This window comes from Hemicordylus capensis, chromosome 3 (genome assembly GCF_027244095.1).
Source record: "Hemicordylus capensis ecotype Gifberg chromosome 3, rHemCap1.1.pri, whole genome shotgun sequence".
Classification (NCBI taxonomy): domain Eukaryota; kingdom Metazoa; phylum Chordata; class Lepidosauria; order Squamata; family Cordylidae; genus Hemicordylus; species Hemicordylus capensis.
This window is the reverse complement of record NC_069659.1, coordinates 281,822,109-281,844,986: the sequence shown is the minus strand read 5'-3', so window position 1 is coordinate 281,844,986 and position 22,878 is coordinate 281,822,109. Positions and strand designations below refer to the sequence as shown.

General features: G+C 42.0%; 1 protein-coding gene across 8 annotated transcripts in view; it reads right to left on the bottom strand.

The window, feature by feature from the left end:
• Positions 1 to 22,878, bottom strand: part of STN1 (STN1 subunit of CST complex) — a 47,032-nt gene that overhangs the window by 13,719 nt on the left and 10,435 nt on the right. For 6 of the 8 annotated variants that reach the window (XM_053305679.1, XM_053305676.1, XM_053305675.1 and 3 more), the window contains 6 exons: positions 12,375 to 12,576; positions 9,908 to 10,003; positions 7,136 to 7,198; positions 4,993 to 5,163; positions 3,563 to 3,674; positions 1,795 to 1,963 (listed from right to left, as the gene is read on the bottom strand). In XM_053305679.1, coding sequence (XP_053161654.1) covers positions 1,795 to 1,963; positions 3,563 to 3,674; positions 4,993 to 5,163; positions 7,136 to 7,198; positions 9,908 to 10,003; positions 12,375 to 12,507 — 744 coding nt within the window. In that variant the 5' untranslated portion in view covers positions 12,508 to 12,576. Of the gene's footprint in view, positions 1 to 1,794; positions 1,964 to 3,562; positions 3,675 to 4,992; positions 5,164 to 7,135; positions 7,199 to 9,907; positions 10,004 to 12,374; positions 12,577 to 18,121; positions 18,194 to 22,878 lie in introns of all 8 variants that reach the window. The other 2 variants (XM_053305682.1, XM_053305683.1) reach the window with 2 other exon arrangements.

The following is a 22,878-nucleotide window of genomic DNA, read 5'->3' as shown; positions in this document are numbered from 1 at the left end:
GTAGTCTTAGAGGGGAAAAATGCATGGGTGGGGGTGGGGAGAGATGGAGCTCAGAGAAAGAGAAAGCTATTTTTACATTTTACCACTGAGCAACTGAGGCTGAGGAATGCGACTTGCCTAGAAACATCTAGCAAGTCCATAGCTGAGGCAGGGTTTTAACTCAGGACTCCTAAACTAGTCAAATATATTATTAAAAGAGATGGTTCCAACTCATATGATTACTTGAGACACTGAGCTGGGGACGTCAAAGAGGACAGGATGTGGCTGTGTGACCATAGTAACTGGTGTGCTTGGCCCTTAAACCACTGAGCTGAATAGCTTGGGAGTGCTTTCAACTTTTACCAGAATTACTTATTATAGCAGCTGGTTTGGAGAACTTGGTTTTTTTCTCAGCTGTTTGATGTTTTTGTATTATATTTTTCTGCCACAGACCAGCAGGGTTCTTGTTAAAATCCAGGCCTATTTGCTTTATTAAAATTCAATGACAAGCATTTCTTTTATGAAAACAAATGGTTGCCAGGAAGCAACCACCAGGAAGGAGTTCACAGAACCCAGTATGAATGGGAGGCAGTTTTGTTGTTACTTTAATTCAGTGAACGTTTCTTTGGGGATTTAAATATCCTCCTACAGTGCTGGGAATCTAAAACATAACCTTAAGCAAAGATGATGCTGAAGGGAAACTTGCCAAAGAGTTTGTTCTCCCCCCACCCCTTAGACACAATGAAAGGCAGGCAGACACATTAAAGAAATGCAGAATTAAATACCGATGTCCTCTCTTAGGTGTAACGTTATGGTAAGGATATTAAATAAATATGTACGTGTGTTTGGCCCAAATTCTCAACTAACATGGACAAATTTAACTCCATATGCATCAGTTATGCAGATTTGCACCAGGTGGGTTTCTGGCTCATGTCCTTATTCTCTGCATGCTCTGAACCCTTTATAAACAAATTTCTGTTTAACCAGAAGCACAATGAAAGACAGAGATCTTATGCTATTGAATAAAAGGCCAAATCTCAAACAAGCAGTTTCTTCATGTGCAACTCTGATTCCAATTAGCATTTAGGGTCTGGAGCCCCCGAGCCCCCACCACAAAGTTTTGCTCTGACAAACTGAAATATCCAACAAGAACATTTAATATACAGCAGATGTCAGCATGCTCTTTACAATTTCCTACAGAAGGCTCCATCTTTTTAATATGTGAGGCCTTATTTATCTGACCCTTTATTGAATTCAGAACCAGCCAGTCCTCTCTCAACTGATGCATTGTATTCAGGAGACCTCCCATGCTCCCGCGTAGTGCCCTGACACAATTCCAGTTGAAGTAAGTTTAAAGTTGGATACTGAAAGCTACAAGAAGTTACTTCTTTTACGAATTTGCTTTATTGTCTTAATAAGCTTGCTCTCTTCTCTGTGTAAACTGCTCGGAGCCATTTTTGGAAGGGCAGTATAGAAATCAAATCAAATCAAATCAAATCAATAAATTTGCTGCACAAAATTCAAGTCATGTGTGAAATCTGGCACATCATCTAGCTTCCTGTGAATCTAAACTTTCACTGCCTTTTAAGAAGTCAGTGTCTAGTCCTCATGATTGGGGACAAACAAGAGGAAAAACATGTAGGCACCACCTGAGGAGCTGCGAGATGGGTGTACCTTGAAGGTTTTGTTTTCTGAAATTAGCAATGATTACACACGACATTTTGTTTAGTTGTCATTGAAAAGCATTCTTAAGTGACCCATAATGCTCCCCCCAATTCAATTAGTACCTTTCACTACTGAGTCACTCTTACTCACTTCCTCAGCAGGAGTACTGGGTCCACCCTGCTTGACCAGCAATACCAAAGACTCCACTGTTTCCAACTCCTGCTGATAGAAGCTTTGAATTTTGTTTCCCAATAAGAAGTGTCTTATTTTTTCACTCAGTAGAGGAATGGAGCCCAACACATCTGTAGCACCTTGAACTCTGTCAGCAGAGAAAAGGTCAGATTAAGAAAGGAGAAGAGAAGACATCCAAGACTCATCAAACCAAAAGGCTACCTAAAGTCAGATAGTTAATGGAAACCTTTGAATTTCAGCATTGCTGCTGAAAAAGCAAAAAGCCAAGACTTTGCCACTTAAACTCAAACTCAGCCATTACATGACTGAGTCTACAGTGGCTGAAACCCATGCATTGGTTTATGATCTAAGGCACTGAGAAATGCAACTGAAGGGTACAAGCCACACAGAGCAATAGGCAAGTGTGTGCAGGTGCCTGTAGTGGTGCAGGCCCCAGTTCTTCCTACACTACATGCTCCCTAATTTCAGAAGCAGAAAGGATGTGGCACCACTAGGCTTACTGCATGGTCAGAGACCACAGAAAAAGCACTTAATTACAGGTGGCACATGATACACTTTCAACATTTTAGCTTGAAGGACTGTAGCTCCTTCTGATGATCTGTTTATACTTTCCCTGTCAAGTATTTGGGTCCTTGGAACTGGGTACAGAGAATGGCTCAGTTGGCTGGGGTGACAGTAGCTCAACTACAGAAGATGAGGGAAGAAGTCTCATTCAACTAACTGAGCAAAGAGACACCTTTTAAAGTGGTGATTCTCTTATATTTAGCAGGGGGAGAGAAACTGACCCTATCCATCCCCAGCACAGCATTCCTCCAGTGGCTGTTGCTGGTATCTGCCTTTTGTTTCTTTATAGATAGTAAGCTTTTTGGGGACAGGGGACCATCTAATTTATGTATTATTTATTTTTCTATGTAAACGACTTTGAGAACTTTGATTGAAGAGTGGTATATAAATATTCGTCGTAGTAATAGTCGTCGTCGTCGTCATTTCCCTACCAAGCATGCCAGTGATCCTAGGACTCCAGGAGGAAAACCCAAGCTCAACACATACACACCCCTGGACAAAGTTCCAATTCAATTCTATTTAAAAATGCAGTGATTATCTGAGTTGGACTTGAAAATACAAAGCCCAGCTCTGAAGGCGGAGTGCTTCCTGGCTACTCAGGGCATCCCTTAAGCATCTACTCAGGAGGAGGGAGAGGCCAGCTCAGCCACTTGTTCTAGACTAGAGCTGGCCTGAAGATCCAGGGAGGTGCTCCTGCTGGCCACAAAACCCCTTCAGTGGGCACCAGAATGTTGCTGGTTCAACAACTCCCTTTGAACTCATGCCTCCAGTTGTCTTTACCCAAGTATGGACAATGCCTTGCTTCATCACACCAGCCCATATGACACCAGTTTCAGTTCCAAAAGAAGCTTCTGTTTCACACTTTCTGACCTGGATTCTGGCTGATGCCCTACTCTTAGTGTAAAGCAGGGCTGCACAGCTTTGGCCCTCCTACTGATGCAAAACACGACAGATGCAAAACAGTCATAAGTGTAGGTTTTACACCAGGGCTGCGCAACTTTGGCCCTCCAACTGTTTTTGGACTACAACTCCCATCATACCTGCAGCTGGGGTTAATGGGACTTGTAGTCTAAAAACAGCTGGAGGGCCAAAGTTGTGCAGCACTGGTGTAAAGCCTAGCTTTACAAATGTTCTGCATCTCTTATCCATAGCTCTCACTGACCTCTGTCCCTCTTCTGGGAACTGGAATGGTTTATCATAAACATCTCTGTAGAGACGAGGAAGTTCTAGCATCCGTGAAATCTGAGCATCACACACCGGATCATCGACTTTATCTGAAAGGATATAAGAGAAGCAAAAAAGTGCAAACATATTCATACCTGTGTTGCTAGTAGCAGTAACAATCTATTTGTTATTTTATTTGATCCATAGAGTAAGACCCAGGTTATTCAGAATATATGTGCATCCTAAATATTGGGGGGATGTATGTATGTATATGGGTGGTAAACTGCATTTATATCCCTGGAACTGGGTTTGACGGGATGGCTTCTTATGCTCTTAAAGCCAGTAGAACCTAATACCCACTGAGCTGTGCAGGCTACTGCCATAAAATAACGCTGTACATGGTAGCATGCAGTAGGCATGTGCACAAATCATGATTCGTGCATGATTAGAAGGGGCAGCCCCTCACACCTTTAAAAGAGCAAGGAGAGCAGGTCCATACCTGCTCCTCCGCTGCAGCTTCTTGCTGTGGCATCGTGCTCCCCAGCACCCCTCATACAGCAGAAATGCAGCGGCTTGCATATGGCGTCTGCGCATGCATGGGGGCCATTAGCATGGTCAGCTTTCCATGCAAATGGCCACTGTGCATGTGCGGAGGCCATGTGTGTGCCACCACCACAGCACGAGGGGTGCTGGGGAGTGCGACACTGCAGCAGGAAGCTGAGGCAAGCGGCAGAGGAGCAGGTATGGACCTGCTCTCCTCGAGCTTAAAGGTGCCAGGGGCTGTCCCTTCTAATCATGCACGAATCGTGATTTGTGCATATGCCTAGCATGCAGTATAGGAGACCTCGTTATCTGCTGTTTCACAGATCGCAGTTTCATGTATCTGCGGATTGGTCCTAGAGACCCAGTTTCTTTTTCCATGGCATGAAATATAGGCAATTTCTGCCTATCTGCAGTTCCTGAGAGGCTGGAAATGACTTAAAATCTCATTTCTGGCCGCCATTTTGAAGCATAGAGCTATTCTGCGGGGTTGTTTTTTGGGTTGTTTTTTTTTTAAAGGTTAAAATGAAAAATAAGAGGATTTGGGGGGCATTCCTGGAGACCAAGGTACTATGCTTTTCTACCCTTATTTCTGTCTCCTCCTGCCTTTTTTGCAGTTTTTTAAACTCAAGGAACTTGACCCCTCAACCCCCATAGGGTTAAGGTTTCTTTATGTTCCCTCAGAAAAGTTTCCTGCAGAAATTCACAGAAACAAAACCCCTGCGAATAATGAGGGCCACCTGTACTCAGAGAGGCCAGTTGTAATCGGGAGTGGGAAAGGTAGAAGCCTAGCAGAGCTTAGATGAACTGCATGGTGCTCAGGCTACAGTTATGGGAGTTCTAAAGGTCAGAATAAAAGTGCAGGCTGCTGAATGAATAACTGCTCACAATACATGAAGGCCTTGATTTCACGCTGCTGTCTGTAGATTCGAATGCAACCACGGACCCTGACTGTATCACCGATCTGCAGCTTAGTTTTTTTGTGAATAACGTCTTGGAGTTTCCTTATCTGTCCAAGTAGATCCAGGTTACTTGAGGTACTAGGCAGACACTCAAAAGCTGTAGAGACATGAAATAGTGTGGCCTTATTAACAACATCTGGCATGTATTTTTAAAAGTATTATAATAGATGTTCACCAATATACCATGTATTTTAAAAGCAACGTAACATACAATAATATGGCTGCATACATTGAGTTTTGTCTCATGTGCAAACTAACACACCTGAGGAAATAAGTTAGTTGTATAGATAAAACCTTAAGCAGCACTGCTAATAAAAGAATCACAGCTATGTGGGGGAAACAGAAGTGGATACTGGTGTTCTCCTTGACAATGGCTACAATTTAGCTGAACAGGATGTCATTACTATGTACTGTATTCATTAAAATTTAAGCAGAAATACTGAAAGAGGTGCTTCCTGAAACATTTATCCCCTCCTTTAAGATTTCATCTCCATACTTTCTGAAATAATTTAATAGTAACACCGTACTTTTGTAACTTTATCCTACTATCAGGATGATTAGCCTACTTATGGATGCAGCTCTAGGAACATAGGTTTTTAGTGCACTATTTATGAAAGTTCTTAAAAGCAGAAATAATTGAAACAAACAGCTTGTGTTCAGTCTGATGTGATGAGATAGTCCAAAAATGGACACTTTCTACCATAGGTCTCCTGGCATCACATTCATTCCAAACTTCAGCTGTATTGATCAATGTAGAACATACTTGCTTTCAGAAAGTTTCTCTTTTAATCTCATTTTGAAAAAACAGATTTCTTTCTCTATCACCAGACCCATATGCAATATCCAACACTTTCATTTTCCATTTCATATACCTGGCAAATAAGCCTTTGCTCACTCTTCTGCAGTTCAAACTTAAGCAAGCCCCATGCAAAAACAAAGATTTCCAGTGAAGTTCACATTACATAAGGGAATCTTGATATTATATTAAGAAAAATGAAAACTGTCTCTTGGTACCTTCCAAGATACAAATGCACTTTGACAGAAGCTCACACTCATTAATTCACCATCTAAAATTCCGTTTTTGATTCTGGGCAGTGTAGCAGAATTTAATTGTAGCAGTCTGGAAAAGCTGCCTGTCAGAACAAATACCCAGAACAAGCAGGCTACTAAATATTCTGGTTTTTTTGTTGACTTGAATGCCTTTTTAGATTTTAGAGCCAAGCCAGTATGACAGACAAGGAGACATAATGTATGTATGCTAAATACAGTATTTTATTTTATTTTTATTGTTAAATTTATACCCTGTCTTTCATTAATAAAATCCCAATGTGGCTCACAATAACATTTAAAAACAAGATTATAAAAAAGACACATTAAAATACAGTACTATATTTTCAACATACATGGTCAGGGCTTTGCTTGTATAACAGAACAGAGCTTTGAGATTCAGGCTTCTAATATAGTGTTTGTATTTTCAGTTAACAATTTGACTGCAGCTGCATATCTTCTCTCTCTCTCTCTCTATTTCTCTAAGGCGTACCTGTTGCTAATCCCATGCATGGCAGCTCTCGTGAGAGTTCATGAGCGAGCTGCCAGTAGGAGGAGAGGAAAGTGGTGGCAGACGAGATGGGAAACAAAACAGCAGGGCGGGGGAGGGGGGGAGAAAATGGCAGTGGCCGGTGGGGTGGGAAAGTTGCGGTGGCCAGCAGGCGAAGCTAGAGGCACAGATGCTCTGTGCCTGGCCCAGCTAGTTAATAAGGTTTCTCCAGCTAATTTAAGTGTATCTGCAAAACACTGAAATATGCCCTTAGCTACTGCCATTATTTTCTATGCAATGAAAGTAGCTGGGACAACACGGGTCAGTAGGCATGTGGCATTAGGGAGTGGGCCCAAGAATAAGAGAGCCAAATCCAAGTCACGAGACAACTCTGTATGGTTATGCAATGCATGAAGAACCAAACTAGAAACAGCAGGAGACCCATGACTGTATCCCCAGCATTATTGCCTTTTTTAAACTAACTATGTAAAAAATACTTTTCAGCTAAGCCAGCCACAGATTTGAATCTTACCTGACTCCTCTGCTGCAGGATTTTTCCAGCAAATGCAGCTTATAACTCCTGTGCTGTCATCCACTAGAAGAGAATAGCAATTACTTAAGTCAATCGGAATTTCTTTCCATCCTTTTCAGAAAACATAACTACAGGATTCAAACTTCTCATTTTACCAAGTCACAAATCTGTTTTGTTCCACAGACAGGTGCATTTGTTTTTTGTTTGCACACAAGAAGTGGTGGCAAAGCCTCTCTCAGAGCTCTATCTATTTTCTCCTCTACCCCTTCCCTGTCCCAGTAATTACTATTCCCTACTGCAGCACATCAACAAACTGAATATGGATACAGAAAATATGATTGAATGTGACTGATCAAATCTACACATTAAAGTGGGCAACATGCAATCACTTATCCCCTAAAATTCTCTTTCAGTCTCTGGTGGTGATGAAATCAAGGCATGTCTGCATCTGAAGTGTAAGGGAAGAGGATCTAAGAGAGACTTCCTGAAGCTAAGCTCAGTTGGGGCAGGGGAAGGAGGAGGAGAGGAGAACAACTGCTTTATAGGCTTTTGTGGTGCAGACTGGCAAGGCACCTTCCCCACTCCAAAAGAAGAGTATTCCACTTGTTATTGATGCTAGTCTTGGGATCTACCAACATCTCAAATCACTGTTATAGGGAAATTTTTTATGTTTAGCAGTACCCCGCCCCCACCCTTTCTGCTTTTATCACCTGTGGAAATAGAACAATTTCATACAAACTCTTTTGAAGTATTTAATATTTAGCATGTCTCTTGAAATAGTTGCAAAATGGGTGGCTATTCTTTTATTACATAAACTGTTCAACCACCACCACCACCACCACCACCACCACCACCACCAGGAGTTGCAACTTAAAGAGAGATTATGGATGGGGGCAGGAAAATTCTTCCCGTTTACATTTTAGGAACTCCCATAGTGTTGTCCCCCTTTGGTGCCTGCTTGAACCAGATATGCCCAAGGGGCTGTAATGTCTATCCAAAGACTTCTGCCACATTCAGGAGACTCATGGCACTACTGACCTTGTCATTTCCCTCTGTGTCTTGAATTAGTTATGAGCCCCTATTAGCAATAGGATACTTGGCTTGATGTACCACTGCTCTTACCTAGCAGGTTTGTGCATGTTTACACTGGTTAAAGGATCAAGGCCTGAAGAAAACCATCTCCTCTGAAAAACTTTGATACTAAAGTACTTTGTGCTTTTCAGTTCAGAAGCAACATGCTAAATCATATTTCCTTTCTTCTGCAAGTTTCTCCAAATAGAGAGTTCATCATGCTCAGTAGGTTCAGACACTCCGTCCAGCTGCTGCAACACTGGTTTATGACTTCACCAGCAGGCAGGGCTTCCTTTTCAGGATGAAATATATAAATGGAAATGACAACTTATTTTGGTCAAGTGTGGCTGAGGGAAGGGCAGGGAGGGGCAGCCTATTAAAAGTAAACTAGGAACAGTTTGAACATGCAGGAAAAGAAAGCAAGAGACAAGCCATTTGAGCATCTGATGCAAGTTTATGTGATCTAGCTTTGTTCTCATCAATTTACAGGTAGTTGTCATGTATGCAGGAGAGCTGGCTCAAACCTGCCATTAGCACCACTCAAAGCTGTCATTAGTGCGGTGCTCATCATTCCTGTAGCAGCACATCCAGTGGCTAGGAAAACACTGCCAGTAGGTGAAATGACTTGACTAGCAAGCTAGAGGCTGCCAGTTCGAATCCATGCTGGTGTGTTTCCCAGACTATGGGAAACACCTATATCGGGCAGCAGCGATATAGGAAGATGCTGAAAAGCATCATCTCATACTGCATGGGAGATGGCAATGGTAAACTCCTCCTGTATTCTACCAAAGACAACCACAGGGCTCTGTGAGTGCCAGGAGTTGACACTGACTTGATGGCACACTTTACCTTTAGGTGATAATGGGAAGGTTGAATAGAGGTCGCAAGTAAAGCACAGTGGAGGCACAGACCCTCCTTTCCAAAGAACCAGTTTATAAGGCAGGAATAAAAAGAATGAGGGTGGTGCATATTTCTCCACAGGCATGAGCATGAAGCACCTGGCTCCACCTGCTCTGCCTGGGAGAGTGAAAAGATTTGCAGTCTTGGGGCAAAGGGAGTAAGGAGAGTGCAGTCACCAACTAATCACTCAACTGTCATGACTCAGCATCTTATCTAAGGCGCACCTGCTCCACCAGGCTCCTTCTTGTCTGCCCCAAGACCGTGAAAAACCTGGAACTGGACGAGTTCAGAATGAGGGCAGCAGCTATAGGGCAAACCATATGTGCACTGCTAACCATGGAGGATGCTTTTATCTTTCACTCCTATGATCAAGTTGGCCTTCTGTCAATATGTATGAAGGGGAGACCACACAACCTCCATTATCTTAGGATCCTATTTGTCAACACTGATGAACTCTCAGAGGTTATTCCATATCAGTATTCCTATTATTTACAGCTCTCTTTTAATTGTTATTGGTTTTAATGGTTTCTGTTTTAATTGTAAACCGCCCTGAGCCATTTTGGAAGGGCAGTATAAAAAGCAAATAAATAAATAAATAAATAAATATCAGTATGCTCATTCATACAATCTTTTGTTTACAGACACCTCTGGGCAAGTTAAGACATATGTATTAATATTTTGCTGCCTTTGCGGGCTGCACTCAGTGTTCATTCATGTTATACATATCACTTAAAGAAGTGTGAGAATACACCCATCGTGCAACCAAGCAGGAAATGCTGGCAGGAAACAGACACTTCTTACCTCCATAAATATGAAAGGCATCCCGCTCTTTGGCCAGAACCACAGTTCCAAGAATATCTACCCGTCTTATTGGATGTCGATTGTAAAAGAATATACCTGGGAGTAAATACAAGTTTTAAAAATAAAATCTACATTGCGTAATCCTCTTTGTTCCACCACCAGAGTTATTAATTCTACTGATTACTGATTTTATTGATTAGTAGTTACTGTCCTATTAATTTATTCATTGATTGATTAAGTGCCGTCAAGTCAGTGTTGACTCTTAGCGACCACATAGATAGATAAATAGACCACATAGATTTATTCATACTGTTCTACTAATTTCTTCATACTTGTTAAAATAATCAATAGGTGTCATCCTGGATATCAGCCCCTGATTAAGATACTGTATTGATCCATCTCACATTTATGTCTCTCAGATTATGACTATAGACTCTGGCAATAACTGTGACGACCTGCTAGTCCCACTTACTGGAAGTTTTCCTTCAAGGGCTACAGAGCTTGCCCAATTCTCTTCGCTGCCACTGTCCTGGCCCCATGCAGCCTCACCTTGGCTACTATTGTTCTTTTCTTTCTTCCACCCCCATTTTCTCCTGATAGATTTCCATTAGTGCTGCAAGGTAACTTTTTTGGTAGCATGATGTGGCTTAGGCAGAGCAATTTACAAAATGGAACTTCACACCATCTTAGACAAATAACCAGGTTTTACTGGTAACAACATAAATGGTTCACTGCGCATAACTGTGTATACAAATATATAGAAAACTGCGTCCAAATGGAATTTCCCATATTGTTTTCCTTATCTTATTTTTCCTAACCTTACTTAACACAAGTTTATACATCTTGAGATAAATTCTTTTTCTTCTCTCAGGTAGTTAGGCTTCCCAGGCTTTATACCAGCTCCTTGCCCAGTAAACTCCACTGAGGCCTTCCCTCAAACTGTTTCAATAACAGCAGTCCCAGCCTGCTGACTATGGAAATGCCAGCTATCATGCTTCAAATGAATGCTTTAAGTGTAGAGGCGGGGCTGGGGGGGGTGACTGATGTGATGGGGGCGGGACTTCCAACCCACCTTGCCCACTGTACACGTGTACAGTTGGCTTTGTATGTGGACAGATGACTAGGGTTCATACATGACAGACATCCCATTAATGGCAGACATCCACTACATGCTTGTTACCAGGGCAGCTTGGCCAGAGAAAGACTGACCTGGCTGGAAAGTATTACTTTTAAGCATTATTTTTGCTTAATCTGATACAGTTTTTAAGACTTGTAAACTATTCTTTTGTGCTTCAAGGTGCAGAGGCTGAAGGTTTTTATGAGAAATAGAGACCAGCCAGAAGATCACTCCCAGGCTGCTAGCAATTAGGAACAATTATTTTTTAAATTCAATAGTTATTTATTATAATAAATAATAAATGCTTTTAAAATTCAAACAATGGGTAAATCAATGTATTTAAGAGAATGTCTTCTTTGTCATGAGCCCCACTGCCTGTTAAGATAATCTGGAGAGGTTAGTCTGCAGTTGCCGCCAACTTGTCTGGTGGCTACTCGGGAATAGGCCTTCTCCATTGCAGCCCCTGGACTTTGGAATATGCTCCTTGTTGAAATAAGAGCAGGGGCGTAACAAGGCTGGAGTGGGCCCAGAGACAAAATTTTAAAATGGGCTCCTCGCTGATACACACACTTCACAATATATAGTCATGTGACTTGCCTCTGGGGGGCCCCTTGAGTTGTGGGGGACCCCAGGCAGCCGCCTCCCCTTGCCTAATAGTAGTTACGCCCCTGAATAAGAGCCTCCCCATCTCTGGCAACTGTTTAAAAAGGCACTGAAGACATATTTAGTCACCCAGGCTTTAAATTAGATTTATAATTAATACTGGATTTTAAATTTTTTTAATGTTTTAAGTGATTTTAATTGTTAATTGATTTAATGTTTTAAATGATTTTAATTGTAAACTGCCCAGAGATGTAAGTTTTGGGCAATATCGAAATATTTTAAACAAACAAACTCACTCTACTTCCATTTGTTCTTTCAGAAAAAACTTTCCTCTACATGGCTTCTTATAACAAGACTGTGGCAAATACAAATAAAGACAAAAAGGGAAAATATGTCACAAAACTGAGAAGTGAGAAGTATTATAATGAAACTAACCAACAAATGGCTGCCTTGTTTTACCTAAATTTCCTCTTCCTCCTTTAAGATTAACTCTCCCTGAATTTGGACATTCACTTTGGACATGTATGCTTCAGACTCTCTGGGGAAGGCAGACTGGGAACGTTCTTCTCACTTGTTCATGCCTGTTTTACCCTCCTCTCTGAGCTTGTTTCAAGAAGTACACAACAGAGGAAAAGAGAGGTTGACAGCTGGGATCAGATTACTGTGCTATAGTGGCTGGCAATACTAGGCGGCTTCTCATTAAAGCTAATGATTTGTTATGCACATAAAAGCAATCTCACCACTTACCTGGAACCTGTTTAGACTCTTTCATTTCTTGTATGTCTTTAACGTACAGTCTTGCAAAGGCTGAAAAGATAGGATTCAAGCCCCATAACAGTGAAGGGGCCTCTTCTTCCGTTTCTGTGCATGTGGCGAGCATTCAGAAATGAAAGTCCTCTCTGCAGGACCACAGATTGATCATTCACAAGCTGAGCTTCTGACAAAATGTCTGCATAACAAAAGGGAGCATAACAAAATTCTAAAGTACAACCCCTAATCTCTCTATAGAAATGTCAAAATGCATGTCATAGTAGCTGAACTGAAACATTTAACAGCCAGTACACATCACCACTGCTGTTTTGAAACTGAACATAGAATGAAGCAGTATCCTAGAAAAATAAAATGAAAATTCAGTTACATTAGATTTGCACTAATGTAATTGGTTCGGGTTCTCTCTCTCTCTTCTTCCCACTACATGCTCCGCTGTCCTGCTTTTTACTGTCTGTTGTTTACCTGCATTTACCATTGATTTTACAGGGAAAAAACTGTATTGGAAACAGTTGTGCACAGCATCTCTCATCGTATTTTTTGTTTCACTATCTTAACCACTACTCTCCAAACAGGAGTAACATATCATTACGTCATGGCTCTTCCACTGTCTAGAAGCTATATATCTAAGTTGTTCATTGCCTATTCAGGTCCTTCAATCCTGAAATTTAGTGGAGCTAAATGGAATACAGAAGAATTCAGTGGCCCACACGGACTGGAGTGATTGAAGAGGTCCAGTTTCATGAAGTTACCTTAAAGTTTCTTTTTCCTTTTCATCTCATAAGCCAAAGAGTTTCCTCTCTAATGCACCATGGAGCAACTTTGCTATTCTGGTCACCAAGTATGAAAGATCTAGTGAAAACTAGGACAGTTAGTCTGCACTACTGCTGTATGCATGACATACAGGCAAACCTCATTATCCGCTGTTTCAGCACCCGCGGCTTCATGTATCTGCGGTCGGGGAAATAGGCCCCTGAACTTGGCATATGGGAAGGGGGAAAAAGCCAGACTCTTGTATTCGTGGGTAGGGGGTCTGCCATGGCCATACTTGTAAAGGGAATCTGGCAAGGATTCCCCTTTACAAGTAATGGGCTTGGGTTGGAGGGGGGGCAAGGGGAAAAGAGACAGCATTTGACCCTTAAAAATTGCCACAGATGGCAGCAGAGGCAGTGGGATTGCGATGGAGGTGGTGCATTTTAACTGCGAAAATCGCTACAGATGACAACAGAGGCAGCAGCAATAGTGGGGATTACATAGAGGTGGTGGCACATTTTGCCTTTTCAAATAGCTGCGGAGGCACCCACAGCAGCAGGGATTGCAGTGGAGGCTGCAACAGGGACTCCTTCTCCCTCTCTTCCAACTGACCGGGGGGGGGGGCAGACTGGAGCCCATTTCAGGCGTCTCTGAGCAAAAGCATGGGAATGTGATCAGTATTACTGATTTGGTCTTGGTGGCAGGGTGGATTTGATTTAAATCAAACTGATTTAAATCATGATTTAAATCACTAGCAGGGTGGATAAAAATCAATGATTTTTTTAAAAAAATCAAAAAAATCCAATTTAAATCAAAAAAATCCGATTTAAATCAAAACAATTCGATTTAAATCAAAAAATCAATTTTTTTTGATTTTTTTAAAAAAATCATTGATTTTTATCCACCCTGCTAGTGATTTAAATTATGATTTAAATCAGTTTGATTTAAATCAAATCCACCCTGCTTGGTGGTGTCCCAGAACAAGAGCAAGGATTACAAGGGACTGAGAATCAGCGTACCAGTCTCTCTCTGACAACAGTCTGAAGACATGGCTAAGCTGAACAACAATTTAGAGCCAACCTGAGGAGCCAAAGATTAAGAACCAACCTAGTCTACATAAGAACAGCCCTGCTGGATCAAGCCCAAAGCCTATCTAGTCCAGCATCCTGTTTCACACAGTGGCCCACCAGATGCCTCTGAGAAGCCCACTGGCAAGAGATGTGGTTATGCCGTTCCTCCTGCTGTTACTCCCCTGCAACTGGTATTTAGAGGCATCTTGTCTTCGAAACTGGAGGTGGTTTATAGCCCTCAGACTAATAGCCATTGATACTGCTGCACTCTATGGATTTGTCTAAGCCTCTTTTAAAGCCATCCAAGCTAGTGGCCATCACATCATCCTGTGGCAGAGAATTCCACAGATTAATTAAGTGCTGAGTGAAAACGTAATTCCTTTCCTTGGTCCTAAATTTCCTGGCAATCAGTTTCATAGGATGATCTCTAGTTCTCGTGTTGTGAGAAAGGGAGAAATGTTTCTCTGTCCACTCTCTCTATTCCATGCATAATTTTAGACATGCCTCCCTGTAGTTGCCTCTTTTCCAAACTAAAAAGCCCCAGATGCTGTAGCCTTGCCTCATAAGGAAGGTGTTATAGGCCACTGATCATCTTGGTTGCACCTTTTCTAATTCCAGATCTCTTCTGCACCTTTTCTAGTTCTACAATGTCTTTATGATGACTGATAAGGATATTGGCATTCAACCATCATCTCTGGTTTAGTGAGTCCCTAAATCTGGTACAATGTGAGGTGCTCAGAGTACTCAAGGTCAATCTAATCCCTCCCTTTTTACAGAAGCTACACATAAACCTTTGAGTTATGTCAACATTGTAATAGAACAAGGAGGACTAGAGCCACCAGCCTATTGTTTGTTTGGAGTACTTGAATAGGAGCAAGGCTTAATGTAATCAAGCCTTTGTCTTAAGTCCTTAGAGGGTCATTTCCAGAATGACACCCTTTAACACTGCAGAAAGTCTCTGTAAGAGTGGTCCCTTTCCCCCCACCCCCATGAACAATTCCTCTGTGTGCGCCAATCTGCGCAATGTATGTGCTTTCCCCCTCTCTCCAATAACTCTACGAACCCCAAGTCCAGTTCAAGTCCCTGGTCATACTGTTGGGGGACTGGTAGCCCTGAGCTGCCATTTCATGGAACAAGAACGCTTGCTGACTTGAGTTCTTCCCTTCCACACAACCTCCACCACAGTGGAGGTCTTTCTGAAGTGGTTAAGCATGAGCTTTTGGAACTTGCATTCAAAACCATCAGCCACTGCCATAAACTACAGTAAGGCCTATCCACGTCCTTCTTTCCACCCAGAGAAGGACGACCAACAATCTTTGAAACGCTATAGCGATGCAGATTTTAGGACAGATATATAATCTGTAACTCTCTTGCTCTCTGCTTTCACTATCACCCATTGCTCTCCCCTATGCTGTGATGTTCTCAAACTCACATTCATTGGAATTTGATTCTCTAATAAAGAATCAGCATTTTGTAGTTAGCTGCTTCTGACTAGCATATGCATGTGCGCTCTCACTGGCTCTCTTTAATTTTGTGTGCTTCTATTATTTAATAAACTTAATCTTTGTTTTTGAAGAAACTTTGTCTTGAGTCTGCTACTCCGTTTGGGTACCCTAACTCTGACCTGTCTTTGTTCAAGATCAGCTTTCCAACTACCTTGTATAAGATCATTGCTGTATGCATGCTGGCACTCTTTTCAAGCTAATTCCCACACAAGTCTAGAAGCACAGTCATAGGGCATGATAGCAACCATACATCTGAACAAAAGTGGCAACAGACCTAGGCTAACTGCTCCATGCATTTCATGCAGCAGCAGGATCTAATCTCTGCCAAGGAGGGAAAACAAGAAACACTTGAGTTCAACCTTTTGTACAGAGAAAAACTGGCAAATATAAGTCTGAGACAGACAACCAGGGTAAGGCAACTAAGCTTGTTAAGCAAAGGTTAGCATGAGAGGTGGCATTCAGGCAAGGATTACAGACAGGCCACAGAATGCTTTGTATCCCCACCATAAAATATCCTACAGTAAGCAATCATTCTTTCTTGCTGACAGCATTCGACTACACATTAGCAATTAGGACTACAATGCCAGTTAAATCATAATGACTTGCTTCATTTTTTCCTCTAAAGCTTCCCCCTAATTAGTTTAACCTCTGGCATGCTCTTTATGTGTTGCACAATCCTCCTGTGACCTACTGGAAGAGCAGGCACAGTTTGTGTACTCTTCTAATAAGACTTGCAACAACTGAAAGAAACATCTATTGCAAATGTACTCATTTGGGAATACAACTTTTCTTCTTTATTTACTCTTCAGAGTCAAGGCTTTTACTTAGTTTTGGTTGATTTTTCAGATAATAGTGGGATGCAGGTGAGAATTCCAGCATGTTTTGTGTCAAAAAGGTAGCCCATTTCCACTTCCTGTTTCCAATGAATTAGGCTGAACAGTTTAGTTTTTATTTCACTATGTCTGTTTTTGTAATGCTTGGATTTTGGTCACTAGGTGGCTAGTTAAAATGCATTGCAAGAACATAGGACTAGGGCATCCATACAAAATGCTGGTCTTGTGATAGCAAGCATGACTTGTCCCCTTAGCTAAGCAGGGTATGCCCTGGTTGCACATAAATGGGAGACTTGATGTATGAGCACTGTAAGATATTCCCCTGAGGGGATGGAGCTGCTCTGGGAAAAGCAGAAGGCTCAAAGTTCCCTCCCTGGCTTCTCCAAGATAGGGCTGAGAGAGATTCCTGCCTGCAACCTTGGAGAAGCTGCTGCCAGTCTGTGAAGACAATACTGAGCTAGATAGACCAATGGTCTGACTCAGTATATGGCAGCTTCCTATGTTCCTAAAGTAAAGTGTGCCGTCAAGTCGGTTTTGACTTCAAGCACCCACAGAGCCCTGTGGTTTTCTTTGGTAGAGGAGAGGGATTACAGGAGGGGTTTACCATTGTCTCCTCCCGCACAGTACAAGATGATGCCTTTCAGCATCTTCCTATATCGCTGCTGCCTTATATAGTACCAGTGGGGATTTGAAACAGCAACCTTCTGCTTGTTAGTCAAGCATTTCCCTGTTGTGCCACTTAAGGTAGCAAGTATATATTATTCCCTTTGCTAAGCAGTCTGCCCTGGTTTGCATTTTAATGGGAGACAATGTGTGAGCACTGTACAATATTCCCCTTAGGGGATAAAGCCATTCTGGGAAGAGCATCTGCATGCAGAAGGTCCCAGATTCCCGCCCTGGAATCTCCAAGATATGGCTGAAAGACTCCTGCCTGTAACTCTACAATGAACCACTTTAGGAAGGGTGGTATATACAATGAATACATAAATAAATAAAACCCTGGAGAATCCGCTGCCAGCATATACACAGTACTGAGCTAGATAGACCAATGGTCTGACTCAGTAAAAGGCAGTTTCCTATGTTCGTATGCCTATGAATTGTGACAGGGACAATGCACTGAAGTCTTGTGCTATTCAAGCCTTTAGTTGATAATACCTACACGTTTTCTTAATTATTTAGCAACCCAGCCAGCCAGAAACAATACTTCTGCAGCTCACATAATGTGTAAATTCATTGTCAGGTTTAATGGAATCACACTAACATCCCATTATAGTACTGCATTCCAGTATTATTATTATTACTATTACTATTATTATTAAAACTTTTATACCGCCCTTCCAAAAGGCTCAGGGCGGTTTACATTAAAACACCATTAAAATCAATTAATCATTAAACAAAAATTATAAAGCATAAAACAATGACTAACAATTAAAAGCATCATAAAACAATTAAATAATCATAACAATTTAAAAACAAGTTTTAAAAAGCTGAGAATATGCAGTATGCAGTTTAATAAACGTGGTAGCAATCATAAACACACAAAGTTGTTCAATTGTTTGCTTTACCTTATTAAGAAAGTGTTTTGTTACCTTCAGAATGGAGATACATCAATATAAGATTAAGCTTTCTTGCTGAGACTTGAAAAACGGACACAGACCACAAAATTATTCATACCCATATACAGTCAGAAGGATTACTATTCAATTGACATACAGTAAATACTAAAAGCACATGCTAAAGGGGTCGCTGCATTAGTCTGTTATAGCAAAAAACCAACCATAAACAAGTCTTGTCCAATCTTAAAAGGAAAATGTATTGCAGCGTAAGTTTTGATGTACTAGAATTCACTATTCAAAGCATCAAAATAAAATGGGCTGTAGCCCATGAAAACTTGTCACAGTAAATGTTTTAGTCTTACACAGTGGCGGCTGCAGTCATCTGGAAATGTGGGGGCAAGGATGCTAGTTATAAAAGCCGCACAAAGAATATTATACATGGTTAAGCCCATCATTTCCAATGGGCATACTTATTTGAGCAAAAAAAAGACATTGTACACTTTTATTATTATTATTATTACATTTATATCCCGCTCTTCCTCCAAGGAGCCCTGAGTGGTGTACTACATACTTGAGCTTCTCTTTCACAACAACCCTGTGAAGTAGGTTAGGCTGAGAGAGAAGTGACTGGCCCAGAGTCATCCAGCAAGTATCATGGCTGAATGGGGATTTGAACTCGGGTCTCCCTGGTCCTAGTCCAGCACTCTAACCACTACACCACGCTGGCTCCTTGACACTTGACATGTTTGCCCTTTTATGTCTAATCCGGGGAGGCAGTGATGCCCAAAGCAACGAGGTGAGCAACAAGCCTTGATTAGCAGGCTGTTCCCTACAGTAGCAGCATGGGGAGGAAGCTGCAGCAGCCAAGAGGAGGAAGCAGGAAGTTCCCTCCCTCACAGCAGATTGGCTGCCTCTTTTATCCCCTGGCTGGCTGGACTCTGTAAGGTTTTTTTTTTTTTTTTTTAAACTAACTACCCACAGGGTGTGTTCTTTTTTATTCTTTTTTTTTTTTTTTTGGTGAGGGAGGGGAACAGCCCCTCCTGCTTATGTAGCAAATGTAACACCCATTTTCAAAAAGGGATCCGGGGCGATCTGGGAAATTATGGGCCGGTTAGCCTAATGTCTGCTCCAGGCAAATTGATGGAAAGCATCCTCAAGGATAAAATTATAAAGCACATAGAAGAACAGGCTCTGCTGGGAGATAACCAGCATAGCTTCTGCAAAGGGAAATCTTGCCTCACAAAACTTTTGGAGTTCTTTGTCAACAGGTGTGTGGATCAAGGTGATCCAGCTGACACAGTATACTTGGATTTTCAAAAAACTTTCGACAAAGTTCCTCATCAAAGGAAACGTAGCAGTCATGGGATAAGGGGACAAGTACATGTGTGGACTGCTAACTGGTTGAAGGACAGGAAACAGAGCATAGGGATAAATGGAGAGTTTTCACAATGGAGGGAAGTAAGAAGTGGGGTCTCCCAGGGATCTGTACTGAGACCAGTGCTTTTTAATTTATTCATAAATGATGTAGAAGTGGGGGTAAGCAGCAAGGTGGCCAAATTTGCAGATGATACCAAACGCTTTCGGGTAGTGAAATCCAAAACAGATTGTGAGGAGCGCCAAAAGGATCTCTCCAAACTGGATGAATGGGCAACAAAATGGCAAATGTGGTTCATTGTTGGCAAGTGTAAAGTGATGCACATTGGGACTAAATACCCCAACTTCAAGTATACTTTGATGGGATCTGAGCTGTCAGTGACTGACCAGGAGAGGGATCTTGGGGTCATGTTGGACAGCTCGTTGAAAGTATCGACTCAATGTGCAACAGCTGTGAAAAAGACCAATTCCATGCTAGGGATCATTAGGATGGGGATTGAAAATAAAACTGCTAATATTATAATGCCCTTATACAAATCTATGGTGCATCCACACCTGGAGTACTGGGTACAATTCTGGTCACACCTAAAAAGGAACACTGTAGAACCAGGAAAGGTGCAGAAGAGGGCAACCAAGATGATCAGGGGCCTAGAGCACCTTTCTTATGAGGCAAGGCTACAACATCTGGGGCTATTTAGTTTAGAAAAAAGACGACTGCGGGGAGACATGATAGAGGTCTATAAAATCATGCATGGTGTGGAGAATGTGGATAGAGAGAAATTCTTCTCCCTCTCACGTAACACTAGAACCAGGGGTCATCCCATGAAATTGATTGCCAGGAAATTTAGGACCAGCAAACGGAGGTACTTTTCACACAATGCATAATCGACTTGTGGAATTCTCCTCCACAAGATGTCATGACAGCCAACAACCTGGAAGGCTTTAAGAGGGGTTTGGATAACTTCATGGAGGAGAGATCTATCAACGGCTACTAGTCGGAGGGCTATAGGCCACCTCCAGCCTCAAAGGCAGGATGCCTCTGAGTACCAGTTGCAGGGGATTAACAGCAGGAGGGAGGGCATGCCCTCAACTCCTGCCTGTAGGCTTCCAGTGGCATCTGGTGGGCCACTGGACTAGATGGGCATTGGGCCTGATCCAGCATGGCTGTTCTTGTGTTCTTAAATAAAATGGACCCCTGTCCCCAAAAGGCTCACAATCTATAAATAAACATAAGATAGTCACCAATACAGTCACTGGAACACAGAATGCCGGAGCCACAGTGATTTATTGGATAACCTGAAGAGACCATATAACACCCATTTTAAAAGAACTGCACTGGCTATAATATGTTTCCACACAAGATACAAAGTGCGGATCATCACCTATAAAGCACTTAACAGCTGGAGTCCAGGGTATATAAGAGAGAGCCTCCATTGTCATGAACCCTACCGCCTATTAAGATAATTTGGGGAAGTCCGGTTACAGTTGCCATCAGTTTGTTTGGTGGCTATTCCGGATAGTAACTTCTCTGTGGCTGCCCCAGGGTTCTGGAACACATTTCCAGTCAAAAATAAGAATGTCTCCATCTCTGGCTGTTTAAAACAAAACAGGGGATTAACAGCAGGAGGGAGCCTGCTGGTGGCCCCTGGTGGCGCAGTGGTAAAACTGCCGCCCTGTAACCAGAAGGTTACAAGTTCGATCCTGACCAGGGGCTCAAGGTTGACTCAGCCTTCCATCCTTCCGAGGTCGGTAAAATGAGTACCCAGAATGTTGGGGGCAATATGCTGAAATCATTGTAAACCGCTTAGAGAGCTCCGGCTATAGAGCGGTATATAAATGTAAGTGCTATTGCTATTGCTAAAAAAACCCCTTAAGACACACCTGTTTCCTCAGGCTTTTACTTAATTACTTTTAATTAACTTGTTTTATATTGTAACATGGTTTTAATTATTTTATTCTGTTTTATATTTGTTGTATTTTAACTTATGTATAGCACCTAGAGATACACATACCACGCAGTATATGAATATTATAAATAAATAAGTTCTACACAGGTGGAGGTAGTAGCCAAGGATGCCTTTGCACAGCTTTGGCTAGTGTCTACACAGACTGGCAGCAGCTTCTCCAAAGTTACAGGGAGCAGTATCTCTCAGCCCTACCTTGGAGATACCAGGGAGGGCACTTGGAACCTTCTGCATGCAAACATGCAGGTGCTCTTCTCAGAGGGGCTCCAACTCCTAAGGGGATTATACCATGCTCACATGTAGTCTCCCATTCAAATGCAAACCAGGGTGTATCCTGCTTAGCAAAGGGGATGATTCATGCTTGCTATCACAAGACCAGCTCTTCTCCCATATTGATCATGCACTCCCTAGGAGGCATGAGCGCGCACTAGACTAAGCAATTCAGCATGTCCAAGAGATGAAAGCCAGGAACTTCATTAGAAACAGGCTTCTGGGTTTGTTTACATGGAAACACTTTAACATGAACTACTGGCTGAAATAAACCTCTCTTGCAAAAGTAAAAGGATATCCAACCTCTTGTTGGAATTAACAACATTATACATCACACCTCAACTGCATTTAGGGTGCCATCAACTGATTTAAACAATTCTCAATTGATTGATCAAATATATGTTAATTTATTAGAATGGAACAGAAGATCTTGTGGTCAATCACAAGAACTACAGTCCTCGGGACAACTCCCACAAGCTTTACAGTACATGACTGATCACACAGAGGTCCTTCTCTCCACAGGAATGGATTCACGGTAGTTCTGAATCCTGGACACTTGTTACTCATCAGACATGTAACAACTGCTTGTGTGTCTTTGCTTTGTACTTCAGTTTGCATTCCTTTTCAGAGATGCCTGTAGCTGCAGGACAAAACCAGGAAGGTTAGACTCTATGATTTAATTGGAAAGGGAAAGAGAGGTAGAGGACAAGGAATGCCTTTTCCTAAACCCAATAATCTATCAGGGCAAGAGACCTTCACTCCTGCCATTGCCATCAGAGGATGCCAGGATATAAGGCTGCCATTAACACAAGGATAAAATAATATTGACAATATTTGATTGGTCAGTTGATCACACACTAAGTTGATTGCAAGCCACCTAATAGCACAGTGGGGAAGTAACTTGCCTAGGGAGCAAGAGCTTGCTGGCTCGAATCCCAGATGGTATGTTTCCCAGACTATGGGAAACACTTATATCACGCAGCAGCAATATAGGAAGATGCTGAAAGGCATCATCTCATACTGCGTGGGAGATAGCAATGGTAAAACCCTCCTGTATTCTACCAAAGACAACCACAGGGCTCCACGGTTGCCAGCAGTCGACACCGATTCGATGGCACACTTTACTTTAGTAAAGGTAAAATGTGCTGTCAAGTTGAT